Source organism: Oncorhynchus nerka, unplaced genomic scaffold (genome assembly GCF_034236695.1).
Source record: "Oncorhynchus nerka isolate Pitt River unplaced genomic scaffold, Oner_Uvic_2.0 unplaced_scaffold_781, whole genome shotgun sequence".
Taxonomy (NCBI): Eukaryota; Metazoa; Chordata; class Actinopteri; order Salmoniformes; family Salmonidae; genus Oncorhynchus; species Oncorhynchus nerka.
The window spans coordinates 256,106-280,105 of record NW_027040448.1 but is presented as its reverse complement, the minus strand read 5'-3'; the positions used below and the strand labels follow the sequence as shown (position 1 = coordinate 280,105).

The 24,000-nt window shown below is 46.1% G+C and overlaps 1 protein-coding gene across 1 annotated transcript in view; it reads left to right on the top strand.

Moving 5' to 3' along the window:
- Positions 1–24,000, top strand: part of LOC115103520 (potassium channel subfamily T member 2-like) — a 178,040-nt gene that overhangs the window by 59,533 nt on the left and 94,507 nt on the right. Inside the window, exons 17-28 of the mRNA XM_065016892.1 lie at positions 12,306–12,414; positions 12,659–12,715; positions 13,251–13,403; positions 13,768–14,024; positions 14,690–15,023; positions 15,291–15,396; positions 15,541–15,713; positions 18,110–18,181; positions 20,032–20,166; positions 20,320–20,431; positions 23,593–23,694; positions 23,816–23,899. Of these exons, the coding sequence (XP_064872964.1) occupies positions 12,306–12,414; positions 12,659–12,715; positions 13,251–13,403; positions 13,768–14,024; positions 14,690–15,023; positions 15,291–15,396; positions 15,541–15,713; positions 18,110–18,181; positions 20,032–20,166; positions 20,320–20,431; positions 23,593–23,694; positions 23,816–23,899 (1,694 nt within the window). The remainder of the gene's footprint in view (positions 1–12,305; positions 12,415–12,658; positions 12,716–13,250; positions 13,404–13,767; positions 14,025–14,689; positions 15,024–15,290; positions 15,397–15,540; positions 15,714–18,109; positions 18,182–20,031; positions 20,167–20,319; positions 20,432–23,592; positions 23,695–23,815; positions 23,900–24,000) is intronic.

The following is a 24,000-nucleotide window of genomic DNA, read 5'->3' as shown; positions in this document are numbered from 1 at the left end:
GTGATGCTGGCCCATGTTGACTCCAATGCTCCAATGCTTTGACACAGTTGTGTCAAGTTGGCTGGATGTCCTTTGGATGGTGGACCATTCTTGATACACCCGGGAAACTGTTGAGTGTGAAAAAATCCAGCAGCATTGCAGTTTTTGACTCAAACCGGTGCGCCTGGCATCTACTACCATACCCCGTTCAAAGGCACTTAAACCTTTTGTCTTGCCCATTCACCCTCTGAATGGCCCACATACACAATACATGTCTCATAGCTTAAAAATCATTCTTTAACCTGTCTCCTCCCCTTCATCTACACTGATTGAAGTGGATTTAACAAGTGACATCAATAAGGGATCATAGCTTTCATCTGGATTCACCTGGTCAGTCGATGTCATGGAAAGAGCAGGTGTTCCTAATGTTTTTTTACACTCAGTGTATGTTGGGATGGCTCTATGCAGAGAGGCAGAGAGAGGAGACTGCCACTCAAGTTCTCTCTCTGTGTGTGGAGGATCAGAGTGGGTTTATACGAATCAGAATTGGCTTGTGGGTTGACTGGGTTGCATGGTGTTGATTTTCCCTGACCAAATGCTGAACAACAATGACCTGGTGTGTTTCTGGTGGGCTGAGCTATATTAGCCTGGTCAATAGCCTGGTCACTTACACATACCATCACACAATAACTGCATGCTGATTTAATTAGGGTTGCTGTTTGGACAGACCTGCAGTAATTACTATCTGCTGCCAGCGTGGGAGTTCACCTCACACAGAGACACACACAGAGACATACACGTTTAGCACACACAGAGACACACACAGAGACATACACGTTTAGCACACACAGAGACACACACACGTCCTTCACACACACACACACCTCTCACACACACTGACCAACTCTCCATACCAAATGTATTTAATATTGTCTGTGCTTAAACTGGAACATAGTGGATGCACAGTAACATGCTATACATGACTCCAGAGCTTTGGCTCTGCGCTTCACAGCACTGTATGGGTTTTGACAGACAGCCGTTCTGAACTTGAGCATCTGTAAATTACGATGAATCTATGTATTTTGAAAGATGAAACGTTGAGGATTATAATAAATACCACTTTGATGTCATCGAAGCCAAATGTCCAAATGTGCACTTCACAAAAAACTCATGTCATATACAGTGTCGATGTTTCTGATCACTATGTTTGATGTACAGTTACAATATGAGATGGTGTTCTACCCTGGGTTGCCCTGAACAGAATGAACCTGTTTGTTGTATTATGATGAACATTCTCCGCATCTGAATGAACTCGTGACTCTGTTCTTTGCACACCGTACGACCTGCTTTTCTAATAGCATTGTGAAAGCCTCACACCGTAAGATTGTATTTGATCATTTAGCTGGTCATGTTGGCAATAGAACAAGCTTTCAAATCATGCCCACCTGACCCAGATTGTGATTTATAATGGACCGTTTCTGGTTGCGTGAACAACAACAGTAGTTGTGTAAAGGCAGGGATGCAGAGCTGTGTTCCAACGTGCTCTATTTCCTCAACGGCACTGCTAGGAGAACGACACTGCTAGGAGAACTAAAGTAAAACACCTTATAGTTGAAGACTGAGTGCATTGAAATGACTTGGGAACTGTGCCCACACTGGAGGGGTGTGTGGCCACTTGAAGACACCAGCTAGTCCTCTCACTCAAACTCTTGTCATATTTTTGTGTTATGTTGCACCTACCCCACATTTTCCAGAAATATTCTTATCATGTTACTGAATGTATCCAGAGTTTTTTTTCTTCGATTTCATTATTGACAAATGCTGTGAAAAGTATAGTTAACGTAAAATGCACATAAAATCAACAGTGTAATGTTTGGATTCATTCAGTCTTGTGTCAGGTGAACTAAACTCAGCAAAAAAAGAAACGGCCCTTTTTCAGGACCCTGTCTTTCAAAGATATTTAGTAAAAATCCAAATAACTTCACAGATCTTGATTGTAAAGGGTTTAAACACTGTTTCCCTGCTTGTTCAATGAACCATAAACAATTAATGAACATGCACCTGTGGAACAGCCGTTAAGGCTCTAACAACTTACAGACGGTAGGCAATTAAGGTCACAGTTGTGAAAACTTAGGACACTAAAGAGGCCTTTCTACGGACTCTGAAAAACACCAAAAGAAAGATGCCCAGGGTCCCCGCTCATCTGCGTGAACGTGCCTTAGGCATGCTGCAAGGAGGCTTGAGGACTGCAGATGTGGCCAGGGCAATACATTTCAATGTCCGTACTGTGAGACGCCTAAGACAGCGCTACAGGGAGACAGGACGGACAGCTGATCGTCCTAGCAGTGGCAGACCACGTGTAACAACACCTGCACAGGATTGGTACATCCGAACATCACACCTGCGGGACAGGTACAGGATGGCAATAACAACCTCCCGAGTTACACCAGGAACACACAATCCCTCCATCAGTGCTCAAACTGTCCACAATAGGCTGAGAGAGGCTGGACTGAGGGCTTGTTGGCCTGTTGTAAGGCAGGTCCTCACCAGACATCATCAGCAACAACGTCGCCTATGGGCACAAACCCACCATCGCTGGACCAGACAGGACTGGCAATAAGTGCCCTTCACTGACGAGTCGCGGTTTGTCTCACCAGGGGTGATGGTCGGATTCGCGTTTATCGTCAAAGCAATGAGCATTACACCGAGGAGCGGGATCGATTTGGAGGTGGAGGGTTCTTCATGGTCTGGGGCAGTTTGTCACAGCATCATCGGACTGAGCTTGTTGTCATTGCAGGCAATCTCAACACTGTGCATTACAGGGAAGACATCCTCCTCCCTCATGTGGTACCCTTCCTGCAGGCTCATGCTGACATGACCTTCCAGCATGACAATGCCACCAGCCATACTGTTCGTTCTGTGAGTGATTTCCTGCAAGACAGGAATGTCAGTGTTCTGCCATGGTCAGCGAAGAGCCCGGATCTCAATCCCATTGAGCACATCTGGGACCTGTTGGATTGGAGGGTGAGGGCTAGGGCCATTCCCCCCCAGAAATGTCCGGGAACTTGCAGGTGCCTTGGTGGAAGAGTGGGGTAACATCCCACAGCAAGAACGGGCAAATCTGATGCAGTCCATGAGGAGGAGATGCACTGCAGTTCTTAATGCAGCTGTTGGCCACACCATATTATAATTTTTTTAACCTTTATTTAACTAGGCAAGTCAGTTAAGAACAAATTCTTATTTTCAGTGGGTTAACTGCCTTGTTATGGGGCAGAATGACAGATCTGACTGTTACTTTTGATTTTGACCCCCCCTTTGCTCAGGGACACATTATTCCATTTCTGTTAGTCACATGTCTGTGGAACTTGTTCAGTTTATGTCTCAGTTGTTGAATCTTGTTATGTTCATACAAATATTTACACATGGTAATTAAGTTTGCTGAAAATAAACGCAGTTGACAGTGAGAGGACGTTTTTTTTTACTGAGTTTATTATGTCCTCACCTTTAGTCTAATAATTTCCCCATAATCTCCAAACTGTTCCGTTTTCATTTCTATCATGGTATGCATATGCTTTCCATATTTTATTCTGTAAGAAACATTTCAATTTAGCCCTATCCATAGAGGTCAATTCCCACGAGTTTAAGAGATTTCAATAATGATGATGAAAATAATAATAATAATATATTGTATTTATATAGTGATTTTCAAGGACCCAAAGTCACTTTACATTAATTAAAACAAGAATAAAAAATCTAAAACAATACCATACTAACCAGAAATAGAATAGAAAGATGAAACAAAGAGTAGGGAGAAGGGCTCAAAGAGGAGGGAGAAGGGCTCAAAGAGTAGGGAGAAGGGCTCAAAGAGTAGGGAGAAGGGCTCAAAGAGTAGGGAGAAGGGCTCAAAGAGTAGGGAGTACCTCACATCGCTCATCAACTCATCCCTGACCGCTGGCTACGTCCCTCCCGTCTTCAAGAGAGCGAGAGTTGCACCCCTTCTGAAAAAACCTACACTCGATCCCTCCGATGTCAACAACTACAGACCAGTATCCCTTCTTTCTTTTCTCTCCAAAACTCTTGAACGTGCCGTCCTTGGCCAGCTCTCCCGCTATCTCTCTCAGAATGACCTTCTTGATCCAAATCAGTCAGGTTTCATCGGCTGCCTTCGATACTGTGAACCATCAGATCCTCCTCTCCACCCTCTCCGAGTTGGGCATCTCCGGCGCGGCCCATGCTTGGATTGCGTCCTACCTGACAGGTCGCTCCTACCAGGTGGCGTGGCGAGAATCTGTCTCCTCACCACGCGCTCTCACCACTGGTGTCCCCCAGGGCTCTGTTCTAGGCCCTCTCCTATTCTCGCTATACACCAAGTCACTTGGCTCTGTCATAACCTCACATGGTCTCTCCTATCATTGCTATGCAGACGACACACAATTAATCTTCTCCTTTCCCCCCTCTGATGACCAGGTGGCGAATCGCATCTCTGCATGTCTGGCAGACATATCAGTGTGGATGACGGATCACCACCTCAAGCTGAACCTCGGCAAGACGGAGCTGCTCTTCCTCCCGGGAAGGACTGCCCGTTCCATGATCTCGCCATCACGGTTGACAACTCCATCGTGTCCTCCTCCCAGAGCGCTAAGAACCTTGGCGTGATCCTGGACAACACCCTGTCGTTCTCAACTAACATCAAGGCGGTGGCCCGTTCCTGTAGGTTCATGCTCTACAACATCCGCAGAGTACGACCCTGCCTCACACAGGAAGCGGTGCAGGTCCTAATCCAGGCACTTGTCATCTCCCGTCTGGATTACTGCAACTCGCTGTTGGCTGGGCTCCCTGCCTGTGCCATTAAACCCCTACAACTCATCCAGAACGCCGCAGCCCGTCTGGTGTTCAACCTTCCCAAGTTCTCTCACGTCACCCCGCTCCTCCGCTCTCTCCACTGGCTTCCAGTTGAAGCTTGCATCCGCTACAAGACCATGGTGCTTGCCTACGGAGCTGTGAGGGGAACGGCACCTCAGTACCTCCAGGCTCTGATCAGGCCCTACACCCAAACAAGGGCACTGCGTTCATCCACCTCTGGCCTGCTCGCCTCCCTACCACTGAGGAAGTACAGTTCCCGCTCAGCCCAGTCAAAACTGTTCGCTGCTCTGGCCCCCCAATGGTGGAACAAACTCCCTCACGACGCCAGGACAGCGGAGTCAATCACCACCTTCCGGAGACACCTGAAACCCCACCTCTTTAAGGAATACCTAGGATAGGATAAAGTAATCCTTCTCACCCCCCCTTAAAAGATTTAGATGCACTATTGTAAAGTGGCTGTTCCACTGGATGTCATAAGGTGAAAGCACCAATTTGTAAGTCGCTCTGGATAAGAGCGTCTGCTAAATGACTTAAATGTAAAATGTAAATGTAAATGAGTAGGGCTCAAAGAGTAGGGAGTAGGGCTCAAAGAGTAGGGAGAAGGGCTCAAAGAGGAGGGAGAAGGGCTCAAAGAGTAGGGAGAAGGGCTCAAAGAGTAGGGAGAAGAGTAGGGAGAAGGGCTCAAAGAGTAGGGAGAAGGGCTCAAAGAGTAGGGAGTAGGGCTCAAAGAGTAGGGAGTAGGGCTCAAAGAGTAGGGAGAAGGGCTCAAAGAGTAGGGAGAAGGGCTCAAAGAGTAGGGAGAAGGGCTCAAAGAATAGGGAGAAGGGCTCAAAGAGTAGGGAGAGGGCTCAAAGACTAGGGAGAAGGGCTCAAAGAGTAGGGAGAAGGGCTCAAAGAGTAGGGAGTAGGGCTCAAAGAGTAGTGAGAAGGGCTCAAAGAGTAGGGAGTAGGGCTCAAAGAGTAGGGAGTAGGGCTCAAAGAGTAGGGAGAAGGGCTCAAAGAGTAGGGAGTAGGGCTCAAAGAGTAGGGAGAAGGGCTCAAAGAGTAGGGAGAAGGGCTCAAAGAGTAGGGAGTAGGGCTCAAAGAGTAGGGAGTAGGGCTCAAAGAGTAGGGAGTAGGGCTCAAAGAGTAGGAAGAAGGGCTCAAAGAGTAGGGAGTAGGGCTCAAAGAGAAGGGAGTAGGGCTCAAAGAGTAGGGAGTAGGGCTCAAAGAGTAGGGAGTAGGGCTCAAAGAGTAGGGAGTAGGGCTCAAAGAGTAGGGAGAAGGGCTCAAAGAGAAGGGAGTAGGGCTCCCAAACACATCAAACACATGGTTTCCATGTATTACATACCATTCCATTGACTCCATTCCAGCCATTATTATGACCCGTCCTCCCCTCAGCAGCCTCCACTGGTGTGTGTGTATGGGGGGAGTATTTAGGTGGAACTGAAAGATGGTGAAGACTCCGTCAGGGATGGTTGTGGAGTTCCAGAGCCTCAGCACAACCCTGGAGAAGGCCCTGTTGCAGCTTGGGAAAGCTTGGGAAAACAAGGTGACCTGTTGTGATCAGGGCCAGTTCCAGGCATAAGTGACATAAACTCAGTCGGGGTCTCAATCTACTATTGTGAGTAAGCTAACATGTCAGCTAACAAATGTTAGAGTGGTAGTTAAACTAGCAGATATCTAAACTTGTTGTAGTCGTGGTCAAATACCGACCGGGCACACGGGGCACGTGCCCAGAGGCCCTGACCTCCAGTAGCCCCCATTGATTTTGTTAGTTATTCTCACTCAGATATCATAATAACATATTAACTTAAGTCATTACAAAATTTGTACAATTGCAGGAAAATAGCTTTAAAATTGCAAAAATGTCTCTCCAACTCATGACAAAAATGGTAGAATTGCAGTAAATTTGCTGTAAAACTGCAAAACAAATTATCTCTGCCCCATGGAAAAATGTGTGGAATTGCATAAAATGTTTTATAAAATTGCAAAGTTTTACTTTAAAACATACATTTCTCTCCACCATTAAGAGAGGGGCCACCAAAATGTTTTGTTGTGAGGTGGGGGGCCCAAAAGGCTTGATCTGAGTCATTTTGTTCTGTTCTCTGCTGTAGCAGCAGTGATAGGAACATAAGGCTAGCAGGGTACTGATGATTTGATCCCAAAATATTAAGCTGTCATGATTCATTACACAGAATACTACAGTACTTACTATACAATTCTGTAGAAAACTGTATTATACTGCAGAATTCTATACTATACACTGTAATATACCTTGATCATGTATAGTACTTACTATAGAATGTTGTAGTATACTGTAGAATACTATAGTAAATAGTAGAGTATACTACAGACCACAAAAACACTACAGTAATTACTACAGTATACTACAGTCCGCAAAAACAATTCAGTAATTACTATAATATAAACCAATATTATTTTCTTACTACAGTATTTATACTATAGTAAACTGTAAATATTACAGTATACTACAGTCATATCTGCAAACCTGTAGTATATACTATAGTGAATACCACAGTAAAGTCTGCAAAAACAATACAGTGAATACATTGTTTTTCTTCATTTGGGTACATATTATGATCCAAACATTCTTTCTTTCCCACTATGCCTGTAATTTATACAAATATTATCATCATCAACAACATTTTCCTCTCTGTTGGTGAGTCTAATGGAAGTAAAGCTGCTAGACAGAAAGGACCTGTGTCTCATTGCTTTTATGTGTTTACTAGCTACTAATCTACTCCTGAGGCACGAGAGGCGAGGCTGGACAATTCTAGCTACCAACGTTTCTGTCGACAATCAATATGCAAAGCACATCTGGGCATTTAAGACCAAGATCTCATTTGTACCAAACACTGTACCCCTAATAATATTTGTCCACTGATTACAGCATATAATGTAATCAAGAATTACACAGCAGGGAAAATGACTGCTCCCTGAGCCTCATTTTATTGGTCATAACTCTATATTGTTTTTTTTGTCACAAAGAGATGAGAGAGAAGGTAGCATAAAAACAAGAGAACAGACAAGGCAGGAGCAGTGAAGGTGGAGTGATGGGTGTTATCTATGTTTGTTCAGGCTGGTTCCGTTTTCTCCCTCCTTCCCAGGCCTTTGCTAAGTGTGTGAGAGTGTGAAATGTCCTTTAATAAGACCCTGCACTGCAGGGGTGTTGCCAGGTCCCCTTAACCCCAAAATAAGATATAGAGCAAAGAAATACAAAAACAACACAAAATATAAACTGAATGGGTAAGAACGACCCAGAATATAAACTGAAAGGGTAAAAACAACCCAGAATATAAACTGAATGGGTAAGAACAACCCAGAATATAAACTGAATGGGTAAGAACAACCCAGAATATAAACTGAAGGGGTAAAAACAACCCAGAATATAAACTGAAAGGGTAAAAACAACCCAGAATGTAAACTGAAAGGATAAAAACAACCCCGAATATAAACTGAAAGGGTAAAAACAACCCAGAATATAAACTGAATGGGTAAGAACAACCCAGAATATAAACTGAATGGGTAAGAACAACCCAGAATATAAACTGAAGTGGTAAAAACAACCCAGAATATAAACTGATGGGGTAAAAACAACCCAGAATGTAAGCTGAAGGGATAAAAACAACCCAGAATATCAACTGAAAGGGTAAAAACAACCCAGAATGTAAACTGAAGGCGTAAAAACAACCCAGAATGTAAGCTGAAGGGGTAAGAACAACCCAGAATATAAACTGAAAGGGTAAAAACAACCCAGAATGTAAGCCGAAGGGTTAAAAAATAACCCAGAATATCAACTGAAAGGGTAAAAACAACCCAGAATGTAAGCTGAAGGGGTAAAAACAACCCAGAATATAAACTGAAGGGGTAAATAATTATCCAGAATATAAACTGAACGGGTAAAAACAACCCAGAATGTAAACTGAAGGGGTAAAAACAACCCAGAATATAAACTGAAAGTGTAAAAACAACCTAGAATGAAAACTGAAGGGGTAAAAACAACCCAGAATGTAAACTGAAGGGGTAAAAACAACCCAGAATGTAAACTGAAGGTGTAAAAACAACCCAGAATATAAACTGAAGGTGTAAAAACAACCCAGAATGTAAACTGAAGGGGTAAAAACAACCCAGAATATAAACTGAAAGTGTAAAAACAACCCAGAATGAAAACTGAAGGGGTAAAAACAACCCAGAATGTAAACTGAAGGGGTAAAAACAACCCAGAATATAAACTGAAAGTGTAAAAACAACCCAGAATGAAAACTGAAGGGGTAAAAACAACCCAGAATGTAAACTGAAGGGGTAAAAACAACCCAGAATGTAAACTGAAGGTGTAAAAACAACCCAGAATATAAACTGAAGGTGTAAAAACAACCCAGAATATAAACTGAAAGGGTAAAAACAACCCAGAATGTAAGCTGAAGGGGTAAAAACAACCCAGAATGTAAGCTGAAGGGGTAAAAACAACCCAGAATATCAACTGAAAGGGTAAAAACAACCCAGAATGTAAACTGAATGGGTAAGAACAACTCAGAATATAAACTGAAAGGGTAAAAACAACCCAGAATATAAACTGAAAGGGTAAAAACAACCCAGAATGAAAACTGAAGGGGTAAAAACAACCCAGAATGTAAGATGAAGGGGTAAAAACAACCCAGAATATAAACTGAAAGGGTAAGAACAACCCAGAATATCAACTGAAAGGGTAAAAACAACCCAGAATGTAAACTGAATGGGTAAGAACAACCCAGAATATAAACTGAAAGGGTAAAAACAACCCAGAATGTAAGCTGAAGGGGTAAAAACAACCCAGAATATAAACTGAAAGGGTAAAAACAACCCAGAATGTAAGCTGAAGGGGTAAAAACAACCCAGAATATAAACTGAAAGTGTAAAAACAACCCAGAATGAAAACTGAAGGGGTAAAAACAACCCAGAATGTAAACTGAAGGGGTAAAAACAACCCAGAATGTAAACTGAAGGTGTAAAAACAACCCAGAATATAAACTGAAGGTGTAAAAACAACCCAGAATGTAAACTGAAGGGGTAAAAACAACCCAGAATGTAAACTGAAGGGGTAAAAACAACCCAGAATGTAAACTGAAGGTGTAAAAACAACCCAGAATGTAAACTGAAGGGGGTAAAAACAACCCAGAATGTAAACTGAAGGGATAAAAAGAGACAATGCCCTAAGGAGGAGAAGAGAAAATAATCTGACATGACAGGGAGTTGACTGTCTATTTGACGAATGTATATCTCTGCTAATTGCATCATGTTGTGTTGTCAAGTAAGTGCCATTGAGTTAATAATAGATTAAATCATAGTGTAAATTCACCTGATGCAGCCTACTTGATGGAGGGAGGGAGGGAGCATCTGGGTAAATTATGTTGAGATTAATGAAGATGTTTTAATTCCATCAGATTTAATTAGTGTTCTGCATAAACCACAGCGTTTACACTTAGCTAACAGGCCAGACTTCATCTCAGCCTCTGACTGAGATATCAATTACCACAGCCTTTGGGATGCACCTGCACTAATAAGGTGGCTTTGATCAGACAGACAAAGAAATGCACTCACTCTTGCACACAGGTACAGCAGAGGAGACAGAGCATGTTTGACCCACTATCTACCTGTGAAGACACATCCACTAGACCACCTTTACTCCACACACACAAATGCATACAAAGCTCTCCCTCGCCCTCCATTTGGCAAATCTGATCATAATTCTATCCTCCTGATTCCTGCTTACAAGCAAAAACTAAAGCAGGAAGTACCAGTGACTCGCTCAATACGGAAGTAGTCAGATGAAGCAGATGCTAAGCTACAGGACTGTTTTGCTAGCACAGACTGGAATATGTTCCGGGATTCATCCAATGGCATCGAGGAGTATAACACCTCAGTCATCGGGTTCATCAATAAATGCACCGACGACGTCATCCCCACAGTGACCATACGTACATTTCCCAACCAGAAGCCATGGATTACAGGCAACATCCGCATCGAGCTAAAGGCTAGAGCTGCCGCTTTCAAGGAGTGGGACACTAATCTGGACGCTTATAATAAATCCCGCTATGTCCTCAGACGAACCATCAAACAAGCAAAGCGTCAATACAGGATTAAGATTGAATCCTACTACACCTGCTTTGACGCTCGTTGGATGTGACAGGGCTTGAAAACTATTACGGAATACAAAGGGAAACCGAGACACAAGCTGCCCAGTGACGTGAGCCTACCAGATGAGCTAAATGCCTTTTATGCTCACTTCGAGGCAAGCAACACTGAAGCATGCACGAGAGCACCAGAGCATCATTCACAAAGCCGCAGGGCCAGACAGATTACCAGGACAAAGCCATATCTCAGACTGGCCAATAAAACGAAAAGATTAAGATGGGCAAAATGACACAGACGCTGGACAGAGATATGGCTTTTTCTTTGCAACTCTGTCTAGAAGGCCAGCATCCCGGAGTCGCCTCTTCACTGTTGACGTTGAGACTGACTATTTAATTAAGCTGACAGTTGAGGACTTGTGAGGCATCTGTTTCTCAAACTAGACACTCTAGTGTACTTGTCCTCTTGCTCAGTTGTGCACCGGGACCTCACATTCCTCTTTATATTCTGGTTAGAGCAAGTTTGCACTGTTCTGTGAAGGGAGTAGTACACAGCGTTGTACGAGATCTTCAGTTTCTTGGCAATTTCTCACATGGAATAGCCTTCATTTCTCAGAACAAGAATAGACTGATGAGTTTCAGAAGAAAGTTTCTGGCCATTTTGAGCCTGTAATCGAACCCACAAACGCTGATGCTCTCGATACTCAACTAGTCTAAAGAAGGCCCGTTTTATTGCTTCTTTAATCAGAGCAACAGTTTTCAGCTGTGCTAGCATAATTGCAAAAGGGTTTTCAGATGATCAATTAGGCTTTTAAAATGATAAACATGTATTAGCTAACACAACATGCCATTGGAACACAGCGATGGTTGCTGATAATGGGCCTCTGTACGCCTACGTAGATATTCCATTAAAAAATCTGCCGTTTCCAAATACAATAGTCATTTACAACATTAACAATGTTAATTGTTCAGGCAACATGCAGGAGCCTTCCAGCCCCTCAACAGGTCAGTGTGTATCACTGTCCTCCTAAACCACAGTGTATTTCTGATTTGATGCTATTTTAATGGACAAAAAAATATATATATTTCATAAACAAGGACATTTCTAAGTGACCCCAAACTTTTGAACGGTAGTGTAGACTCGGTACCGGTACACCCTGTGTATAGCCTCGTTGTTGTTATTTTATTGTGTTACTTTTTGTTATTTTTTACTTTAGTTTTTTGGTAAATATTTTCTTCGGTAAGGTCTACACTTGTTGTGTTTCGGTGCATGTGACTAATAAAGTTGAATTTGATTTGATTACTGTATACTGAGTGTTACTGGTTTGTCTCCTTTGCTGCCTTTGTCTGCAGATCATGTGGTGTGTGAAGAGGAGTTTAAGTATGCCATGCTGGCCCTGAACTGTGTGTGTCCTGCTACCTCCACCCTCATCACCCTGTTGATCCACTCCTCTAGAGGACAGTGAGTAGACACACACAAACCCACACACACACTCTTTTTCCAATGGGCGTGGGTGGTACCAGACAGAGGCAGTGAAGTATGTCCTTTGGCCTAACAGATGCTGAGTACATTGAGCTGTACACAGCAGATTAATCTTGGTAGATCGACTACTGACCTAAAGTAAACCCAGACCAGTCATGATCCTCTTAAACCCAGACCAGTCATGGTCCTCTATCTGCTGCCCCCTCCACCCCTCTACTTTCAGAACAGCACCCCCAGAGGCATTCAGGCAACATGCAGGAGCCTTCCAGCCCCTCAACAGGTCAGTGTGTGTCACTGTCCTCCTAAACCACCGACAACTCCCTCCCCCTCCTTCCGTATCCCTGATGTGCGGTGACATTAACTCGGCCAGGCATGCTGTCCCCATGAAACGGTCCATTTATTATTTACAGACGACAGTTGTTTCTGTAATGCAGTCCTTCTCACATCACCTCCACCCACAGCCACACTCTCCGCTCCGCACCCTTCCTTTCTCACCTCCTGTCTCTCAACTCATCCTTTCTAAAGGCAGACAAGGTGAACACAGCCCATGTGTGAAACTCTCTCGATGTGTAGCGTTCAGCAGCGTCTATCTTGGCAGCTGTATTGCTCTGATAGTGTCTGTGTCCCTGTGTGTGTCTCAGTGCTGATTGAGTTATTGATTGGTTTCTGACACAGTTGTAAAGTGTTAACACTGCAGCCTTGAGGGGAAGTGTCTTTGATGTGTGGTTGATGCTGAAAGGGAAGCTGCGTGCAACGCTGTTTAAAAGGTCAACTCTGTCCCCTAATGACCAATCCATTCCGTGATCGTGTCTCAGGGAGGGCGGGGCATGCTCAGCTGACCAGTGGCAGCGCACCTACCGCCGCTGCTCGGCCAATGAGGTGCATCACATTTGTCTGGAGGAGAGCAAGTTCTTTGGGGAGTACCAGGGGAAGAGTTTCACCTTCGCCTCCTTCCACGCACACAAGAAGTGAGTCAATAAGCAGACATACACAAAGTTTACATTTGACATTTTAGTCATTTAGCAGACGCTATTAACCACACACACACCCACACACCACACACATTTGGCATTTTAGTCATTTAGCAGACACTCTTAACCACACACACACCCACACACCACACACATTTGGCATTTTAGTCATTTAGCAGACACTCTTAACCACACACACACCCACACACCACACACATTTGGCATTTTAGTCATTTAGCAGACACTCTTAACCACACACACACCCACACACCACACACATTTGACATTTTAGTCATTTAGCAGACGCTATTAACCACAAACACACACACTTCCTGTATCTGATCCTCTCCTCCTCGGTCAGGTATGGTGTGTGTCTGATCGGAGTGCGGAGGCTGGAAAATGCCAACATCCTGCTGAACCCAGGTCCTGGCCACATCATGGGCGGCTCAGACACCTGCTTCTACATCAACATTTCCAAAGAGGAGAACTCAGCTTTCGTCAGGGGCCACAGAGAGCCCACGCGGGGGTGCCCCAAGGGCAGTGACAGGGGGGTGGGGCCCCAGACCATCTACCATGGACTCACCAGACTGCCTGTCCACAGCATCATCGCCAGCATGGGTCAGTCTCACTGACTCACTGTGACACAGTTACACTCAGATCCTTTGTCCAAGTGCACTTAGCATAATGTTTCTTATTATACAATTCTGACTTTCCTGATCCATGTACATGGCACAGATTAGGACATGTTTTACATGTTGATCCACAATGGGCAGATGTTAGAAGCCTAACAGTTGTATGAGGAATAAAACAGTATCTGATTGTAAGTCTCTGGTGATAAGAGCATCTGCCAACTGAGTGAAATGTATCTGGCATGTAGGTTTCCTTTTGTTTTGTTTTTACAACCACACCCCCTGGTGGAGAACTCTGGGACTTCTGGTTCTCAAGTTTGAAAGTGAAAATGTGCCCCAGAACAGTCACAGACACGGATGCAAACATAGCACACAGGGCAAGCACAGATCCACAATCAGTACTATTTGGCTTTGTGAGAGAACAATGGTACTCCCAGTCACAGCACATTGGTACTCTCACAAATCCAAATAGTACTGATTCTGGATCTGTGCTTGCCCTGTGTGCTATGTTTGCATCTGTATCTGTGTTTGTTGTAGGGCACATTTTCCCTTTAGCCTGTGCTTGTATGGACAATGCTATAACTGTTTTCTACTAAGGGTGTGGACTGGTCATAGATTGTATGAGTTATTGTATGTGTCCTCTGTCACCCGTAGGCACGGTGGCCATTGACCTGCAGGACTCCAGTGACAGCAGCCCAGAGGGCCAGGGCCCGGGGGGCATGACCATGGGCAGTGGGGGAGGTGGAGGTGGCAGGGCCAGCCGGACAGAGGGGGGGTTGGGGGGCGCTAACACCCTCGCCCTCCCAGCCACAGCAGACTCTGCCGAGGAGAGACGCCACAGCATCGCCCCTGTCCTAGAGCTGGTGGACGGGGTCAACTCAGCAACCTTCGACCCGCTGGGGGACCAATCAGAGGACGAGGGCGGGGACGAGGGGAAGGATGATGGGGACGGAGACGAGAATGGCCAGTGTTGGGGTGGACGCTGCGAGTAAGTGTTTAGGAGTTGCCTGAGGTCTAATGTGTGTTTGAATTAGTTTGTTTAAGTCCTGCCATGTTGTGTCCTCGGACCCAGGTGTAAATATGTTTGTGTGTTTCTGTCTGTCTGTCTGTGTGTGTGTGTGTGTGTGTGTGTGTGTGTGTGTGTGTGTGTGTGTGTGTGTGGGTGTGTGTGCGTGTGTGTGTGTGTGTGTGTGTGTGTGTGTGTGTGTGTGTGTGTGTGTGTGTGTGTGTGTCTGTGTGTGTGTGTGTGTGGCAGGTGGGTGAAGGGGTACCCGCTGAACTCTCCGTACATTGGCAGTTCCCCTGCCTTGTGTCACCTGCTGCAGGAAAAAATGCCCTTCTGCTGCCTGCGCCTGGACAAGGTGGGAATCAGACGACTTCTGCCGTACTTACCCTCAACTAGAACCATCCTACCTCCCTACCTGACCCCTCTTCGATGATGATGATGACCTTCATGTAATACAATGTATTTCCTGTGTCTTTCCTGTGTCATCTCCCTCCTACAGGCCTGCCACCACATCCCGTTCGAGGACGCTCGGTCGTACGGCTTTAAGAACAAGCTGATCATCGTGTCGGCGGAGAGTGCAGGAAACGGCCTGTATAACTTTATCGCGCCCCTGAGGGCTTACTACCGCCCCAAGAAAGAGCTCAACCCCATCGTGCTGCTACTGGAGAACATGTGAGTGGAAACAGACACACTGCAGGAAACTATAGAATTACATAGATATAGAACACTGTAAATCTCTATGGTGTAACCACACTGCAGGAAACTATAGAATTACATAGATATAGAACACTGTAAATCTCTATGGTGTAACCACACTGCAGTAAACTATAGAATTACATAGATATAGAACACTAAGTCTCTATGGTGTAACCACACTGCAGTAAACTATAGAATTACATAGATATAGAACACTGTAAATCTCTATGGTGTAACCACACTGCAGTAAACTATAGAATTACATAGATATAGAACACTGTAAGTCTCTATGGTGTAACCACACTGTAGGTGGAGCATAGAGAGACTTGTCCTGGAGAGGCCCTCTTTAAACACACTGTCAGGGAAGAAGGGATGGTCTCATTTTAAGAGTTCCATTAACAGAATTTACTGTATGAAAATGCCTGTGTTTCAAGAGTTTGTGGGCACTCTGCAGTGCACTGTGCACATAATATGAAATATTACTGTGGTTTCTCCTGGTGCAAAACCCCAATATGGGCATATTAAAGTGGAATCCAATAAAAGGAGAGTAAAAAGCTGAGTCATGGCCGTGTAGCGCTTTGCTCTCCCACTGTTCTCTGCACACAGCAGCCAGGACTTTATATTTCAAATCAAAATCAAAAATCAAATCACATTTGATTTCTCACAGGTGAAATGCTTACTTTACTACAAGCCCTTAGCCAACAATGCAGTTCAAGAAAATATTGACTAAATAAACTAAAGTAAAACATTTAATAAAAAGTAACACAATAAAATAACAACAACGAGGCTATATACAGGGGGTACCGGTACCGAGTCAATGTGCGGGGTACAAGTTAGTCGAGGTCATTTGTACATGTAGGTAGGGGTGAAGTGACTATACATAGATAATAGAATCTATGACTTGTGTGGCTGGAGTCTTTGACAATTTTTGGGCCATACTCTGACACCACCGAGTGTATAGGTCCTGGATGGCAGGAAGCTTGGCCCCAGTGATGTACTGGGCCGTTTGCACTACCCTCTGTAGCACCTTACGGTCAGACGCCGAGCAGTTGACATACCAGGCGGTGATGCAACCGGTCAGGATGCTCTCGATGGTGCAGCTGTAGAACCTTTTGAGGATCTGGGGTCACATGCCAAGACTTTTCAGTCTCCTGAGGGGGAAAAGGTGTTGTTGTGCCCTCTTCACGACTGTTTTGGTATGTTTAGACCATGATAGTTTGTTGGTGATGTGGACACCAAGGAACTTGAAACTCTTGACCCGCTCCACTACAGCACCGTCAATGTTAAAGGTTTTTTTTTTGGCCCTCCTTTTCCTGTAGTCCACTGTAGTCAGCTCATTTGTCTTGCTCACGTTGAGGTAGAGGTTGTTGTCCTGTCACCACACTGCCAGGTTTCTGACCTCCTCCCTATTGGCTGTCTCATCGTTGTCGGCAACTGCTCGGCACTACAGAGGGTAGTGCATACAACCCGCTACATCACTGGGGCCAAGCTTCCTGCCATCCAGGCCCTCTATACCAGGCGGTGTCAGAGGAAGGCCCTAAAAATTGCCAAAGACTCCAGCCACACAAGTCATAGAATGTTCTCTCTGCTACAGCACGGCAAGCAGTACCAGAGCGCCAAGTTTAGGTCCAAAAGGTTACTTAACAGCAGCTTCTACCCCCAAACCATAAGACTGCTGAACAATTCCTCAAATGGCCACCCGGACTATTTCCATTGACACCCTCCTCCCACCTCCCTTTGTTTTTACACTGCTGCTACTCTCAATTATTTATCTAAACACAGTCACTTTACCTCTACCTACATGTACTAATTATCTGAATTACATTGACTAACCTGTGTCCCCACACGTTGACTCTGTACCGGTACCCCCTGTAAACAGCCTTGTTACTCTTATTTTATTGTTGCTCTTTTATTATTTTGTACTTCAGTTTATTTAGTAAATACTTTCTAACACTTATGTTTCTTCAAACTGCATTGTTGGTTAAGGGCTTGTAAAGTCAGCATTTCACTGTAAGGTCCAGCCACCCTATTCATAGACTATCCTCTCTGCTACCGCACGGCAAGTGGTACCGGAACGCCAAGTCTAGGTCCCTGTTGTATTCGGTGAATGTGACAAATAACATTTGATTTGATTTGATTGGGGGTTTTCTAGTAGCCTGGTTCCCAGATCTGTTTGTGCTGTCTTGCCAACTCCTATGGTGATTGACGCATGACAATAATAAGAGATAATGAGAGTTACAGGAGTTGCAGATCTGGGACTCATGCTACTTCTCTATCTCTACCACTGCAGGGAGCCTGTTTATTTGTTGTGGTAGGTGTAGTTTGTGCTGTATGGGTCTCCTGGTAATCCATATGTGTTGTGATTGATTCAGACCCGAGCCAGACTTCCTGGAGGCTATCTGCTGGTTCCCCATGGTGTTCTACACAGTGGGCTCCATTGACAAGTAAGAGAATCCTCCTCAGTACCCTGGTGGCATCATCTGCTTTTCACTCCTACTCTACTTCTTTTCCTCTACTGCTAATTCATACTGGAGCAGCTACACACCCCGAAGCTGTATATGGATTGACTTACTGTACTGTATATCACATCAGTTTGTCAATCCTGCTCACTGCTATTTCTCTGTATATGGACAATGTCAGTTCTGTTCCAATCTTTCTGTCTCAAGACATAAATTCTATAATCCCAAGCCCCTTCCCCCCTCCCTCTCTCTTTCCCCCTCCCTCTCTCTTTCTCCCTCCCTCTCTCTTTCTCCCTCCCTGTCTCTTTCCCCCTCCCTGTCTCTTTCCCCCTCCCTGTCTCTTTCCCCCTCCCTGTCTCTTTCCCCCTCCCTGTCTCTTTCCCCCTCCCTCTCTCTTCCTCCCTCTCTCTCTCTTCCCCCTCTCTCTTTCCCCCTCCCTCTCTCTTTCCCCCTCCCTCTCTCTTTCTCCCTCCCTCTCTCTTTCTCCCTCCCTCTCTCTTTCTCCCTCTCTCTTTCCCCCTCCCTGTCTATTTCCCCCTCCCTCTCTCTTTCTCCCTCCCTCTCTCTTCCTCCCTCTCTCTTTCCCCCTCCCTCTCTCTTTCTCCCTCCCTCTCTCTTCCTCCCTCTCTCTCTCTTCCCCCTCCCTCTCTCTTTCTCCCTCCCTCTCTCTTTCTCCCTCCCTCTCTCTTTCCCCTCCCTCTCTCTTTCTCCCTCCCTCTCTCTTTCTCCCTCCCTCTCTCTTTCCCCCTCCCTCTCTTTCTCCCTCCCTCTCTCTTTCTACCTCCCTCTCTCTTTCTCCCTCCCTCTCTCTTTCCCCTCCCTCTCTCTTTCCCTCCTCCCCCTCTCTCTTCCCCCTCTCTCTTTCCCCCTCCCTCTCTCTTTCCCCCTCCCTCTCTCTTTCTCCCTCCCTCTCTCTTTCCCCCTCCCTCTCTCTTTCTCCCTCCCTCTCTCTTTCTCCCTCCCTCTCTCTTTCTCCCTCCCTCTCTCTTTCTCCCACCCTCTCTCTTTCTCCCACCCTCTCTCTTCCCCCTCCCTCTCTCTTCCTCCCTCTCTCTCTCCCCCTCTCTTTCCCCCTCCCTCTCTCTTTCTCCCTCCCTCTCTCTTCCTCCCTCTCTCTCTCTTTCTCCCTCCCTCTCTCTTCCTCCCTCTCTCTCCCCCTCTCTTTCCCCCTCCCTCTCTCTTTCTCCCTCCCTCTCTCTTCCTCCCTCTCTCTCTCTTCCCCCTCCCTCTCTCTTCCTCCCTCTCTCTCTCTTCCCCCTCCCTCTCTCTTCCTCCCTCTCTCTCTCTTCCCCCTACCTCTCTCTTTCTCCCTCCCTCTCTCTTTCTCCCTCCCTCTCTCTTTCCCCCTCCCTCTCTCTTTCTCCCTCCCTCTCTCTTTCTCCCTCCCTCTCTCTTTCCCCCTCCCTCTCTTTCTCCCTCCCTCTCTCTTTCTCCCTCCCTCTCTCTTTCCCCCTCCCTCTCTCTTTCCCCCTCCCTCTCTCTTCCCCCTCTCTCTTTCCCCCTCCCTCTCTCTTTCCCCCTCACTCTCTCTTTCGCCCTCCCTCTCTCTTTCCCCCTCCCTCTCTCTTTCCCCCCTCTCTTTCCCCCTCCCTCTCTCTTTCTCCCTCCCTCTCTCTTTCTCCCTCCCTCTCTCTTTCTCCCTCCCTCTCTCTTTCTCCCTCCCTCTCTCTTTCTCCCACCCTCTCTCTTTCCCCCTCCCTCTCTCTTTCTCCCTCCCTCCCTTCCCTCTCTCTTTCTCCCTCCCTCTCTCTTTCTCCCTCCCTCTCTCTTTCTCCTTCCCTCTCTCTTTCTCCCTCCCTCTCTCTTTCTCCCTCCCTCTCTCTTTCTCCTTCTAGCCTGGACAGTCTGCTGCGTTGTGGGGTGACGTTTGCTGACACCATGGTGGTGGTTGACAAGGAGAGCTCCATGATCGCTGAGGAGGACTACATGGCCGACGCCAAGACCATAGTCAACGTCCAGACCCTCTTTAGGTAGGCTGCTCAGCCATACACATCCATTATACATCCATCACACCATACCATCCTGCACAATTCAACAGTTGTTTGTGTGCATTCATAGATATCTGCATTCAGCAAGCACTATGTCTAAGAATTTGATTGTGTCTTTTTTCTCTATCCTCCCAGACTGTTCCCAGCCCTCAGCATCATCACTGAGCTCACCCACCCAGCCAACATGCGCTTCATGCAATTCAAAGTCAAAGACCACTACTCCCTGGCTCTCTCCAAGCTGGAGAAGGTAACATTGTATTATGGTACTCTCTGTGGTGAGTCGGACCATCCTAGTCAGATCATCTAATGATGTGGGATTGTCAAAAGGAAGTGGTACTCCATTACTGTAATGCTTTTCCATTTCCCTGTCCTTCTCTCTTCCTCTCTTTCTCTCTTCCTGTCTCTCTCTCTCTTCCTCTCTCTCTCTCTCTCTTTCTCTCCCTGTCTCATTCTCTCTCTCTCTCTCTCTCTCTCCTTGTCTCTCTCTCTCTTCCTCTCTCTCTCTCTCTCTCTCTTTCCTTGTCTCTCTCTCTCCTTGTCTCTCTTTCTCTCCTTGTCTCTCTCTCTCCTTGTCTCTCTTTCTCTCCCTGTCTCTCTCTCTCTCTTCCTGTCTCTTTCTCCCTGTCTCTCTCTTCCTGTCTCTGTCTCTCCCTGTCAATTCAATTTTAATTTAAGGGCTTTATTAGCATGGGAAACATATGTTAACATTGCCAAAGCAAGTGAAGTAGATAATAAACAAATGCAAAATAAACAATTCCAAAAGAATAAAGACATTTCAAATCATTTCAAGTCATATTATGTCTATATAATGTAATAATGTGCAAATAGTTAAAGTACAAAAGGGAAAATAAATAAACATAAATATGGGTTGTATTTACAATGATGTTTGTTCATCACTAGTTACCCTTTTCTTGTGGCAACGGGTCACAAATCTTGCTGCTGTGATGGCACACTGTGGTATTTCACCCAGTAGATATGGGAGTTTATCAAAATTGGGTTTGTTTTGGAATTATTTGTGGATCTGTGTAATCTGAGGGAAATATGTATCTCTAATATGGTCATACATTTGGCAGAAGGTTATGAAGTGCAGCTCAGTTTCCTCCTCATTTTGTGGGCAGTGTGCACATAGCCTGTCTTCTCTTGAGAGCCATGTCTCCCTACAGCGGTCTTTCTCAATAGCAAGGCTATGCTATGCCTTAAATTTGGGTCAGTCAGAATGGTCAGGTATTCTGCCACTGTGTACTCTCTGTTTAGAGCCAAATAGCATTCTAGTTTGCTCTAAAAAAAAAAGTTCATTCTTTCCAATGTGTCAAGTAATTATCTTTTTGTTTTCTCATTATTTGGTTGGGTCAAATTGTGTTGCTGTCCTGGGGCTCTGTGGGGTCTGAATGTGTTTGTGAACAGAGTCTTCTCCAAGTTAATCTCTCTGTAGGTGATGACTTTGTTGTGGATGGTTTGGGAATCGCTTCCTTTTAGGTGGTTGTATAATTGAATGGCTCTTTTCTCTTTCTCTCCCTGTCTCTCACTCTCCCTGTCTCTGTCTCTCTCTCCCCCTGTCTGTCTCTCTCCCTGTCTCTCACTCTCCCTGTCTCTGTCTCTCTCTCCCCCTGTCTGTCTCTCTCCCTGTCTCTCACTCTCCCTGTCTCTGTCTCTCTCTCTCCCTGTTTCTCTCTCCCTATCTCTCTCTCTCTCCCTGTCTGTCTCTCTCCCTGTCTCTCACTCTCCCTGTCTCTGTCTTTCTCTCTCCCTGTCTCTCACTCTCCCTGTCTCTGTCTTTCTCTCTCCCTGTCACCCTCTCCCTGTCTCTCTCTCTCCCTGTCTGTCTCTCTCCCTGTTTCTCTCTCCCTATCTCTCTCCCTCTCCCTGTGTTTCTCTCTCCCTCTCCCTGTGTTTCTCTCTCCCTATCTCTCTCCCTCTCCCTCTCCCTGTGTTTCTCTCTCCCTGTCACCCTCTCCCTGTCTTTCTCTCTCCCTGTTTCTCTCTCCCTATCTCTCTCCCTCTCCCTGTCTGTCTCTCTCCCTATCTCTCTCCCTCTCCCTCTCCCTGTGTGTCTCTCTCCCTATCTCTCTCCTTATCTCTCTCCTTATCTCTCTCCCTCTCCCTGTGTTTCTCTCTCCCTGTCACCCTCTCCCTGTCTTTCTCTCTCCCTGTTTCTCTCTCCCTATCTCTCTCCCTATCTCTCTCCCTATCTCTCTCCCTATCTCTCTCCCTATCTCTCTCCCTCTCCCTGTGTTTCTCTCTCCCTGTCACCCTCTCCCTGTCTTTCTCTCTCCCTGTTTCTCTCTCCCTATCTATCTCCCTCTCCCTGTCTGTCTCTCTCCCTATCTCTCTCCCTCTCCCTCTCCCTGTCTGTCTCTCTCCCTATCTCTCTCCCTCTCCCTCTCCCTGTGTGTCTCTCTCCCTGTCACCCTCTCCCTGTCTATCTCTCTCTCCCTGTCTGTCTCTCTCCCTGTCACCCTCTCCTTGTCTCTCTCTCTCCCTGTCTGTCTCTCTCCCTGTTTCTCTCTCCCTATCTCTCTCCCTCTCCCTGTCTGTCTCTCTCCCTGTCACCCTCTCCCTGTCTTTCTCTCTCCCTGTTTCTCTCTCCCTATCTCTCTCCCTCTCCCTCTCCCTGTGTTTCTCTCTCCCTGTCACCCTCTCCCTGTCTTTCTCTCTCCCTGTTTCTCTCCCTATCTCTCTCCCTCTCCCTCTCCCTGTGTTTCTCTCTCCCTGTCACCCTCTCCCTGTCTTTCTCTCTCCCTGTCTCTCTCCCTATCTCTCTCCCTCTCCCTGTGTTTCTCTCTCCCTGTCACCCTCTCCCTGTCTTTCTCTCTCCCTGTTTCTCTCTCCCTATCTATCTCCCTCTCCCTGTCTGTCTCTCTCCCTGTTTCTCTCTCCCTATCTCTCTCCCTCTCCCTGTCTGTCTCTCTCCCTGTCTTTCTCTCTCCCTGTCACCCTCTCCCTGTCTTTCTCTCTCCCTGTTTATCTCTCCCTATCTCTCTCCCTCTCCCTGTCTGTCTCTCTCCCCGTTTCTCTCTCCCTATCTCTCTCCCTCTCCCTGTCTGTCTCTCTCCCTGTTTCTCTCTCCCTGTCTGTCTCTCTCCCTGTTTCTCTCTCCCTATCTCTCTCCCTCTCCCTGTCTCTCTCTCCCTGTCTCTCTCCCTCTCCCTGTCTTTCTCTCTCCATCTCTCTCTCTCCCTGTCACCCTCTCCCTGTCTTTCTCTCGCCCTGTCACCCTCTCCCTGTCTTTCTCTCCCTGTCTCTCTCTCCCTATCTCTCTCCCTCTCCCTGTCTTTCTCTCTCCCTTTCACCCTCTCCCTATCTCTCTCCCTCTCCCTGTCTTTCTCTCTCCCTATCTCTCTCCCTGTCTGTCTCTCTCCGTCTCTCTCTCTCCCTGTTTTCTTATTCCTGTGTATGGTGATCTGATAGAAAGAGAGAGAGAGGGGCTCCAACCTGGTCTTCATGTTTCGTCTACCCTTCGCTGCTGGGAAGGTGTTCAGTGTCAGCATGCTGGACACTCTACTGTATCAGGTTAGTCTAAACTCTCACCCCAGAACAGCAACGCTCCGTATTTCAAAACTCAGTCTACAATATTTGTATTGCCCCTTTATTACTCAATGACCCTCTGTTGTTTGTTGTGTGTTCCCAACAGTCCTTTGTGAAGGACTACATGATTTCCATCACCAGACTGTTGCTGGGACTAGACTCCATGCCTGGCTCAGGCTTCCTCTGTGCTGTGAGTAACTCATCTGCTCATGTCCTCAATAGTTATCATCAGAAAGCTATGAAATTTGATGATCAACAATATAATGTATAGTATACAGCCCTGCTTAGATT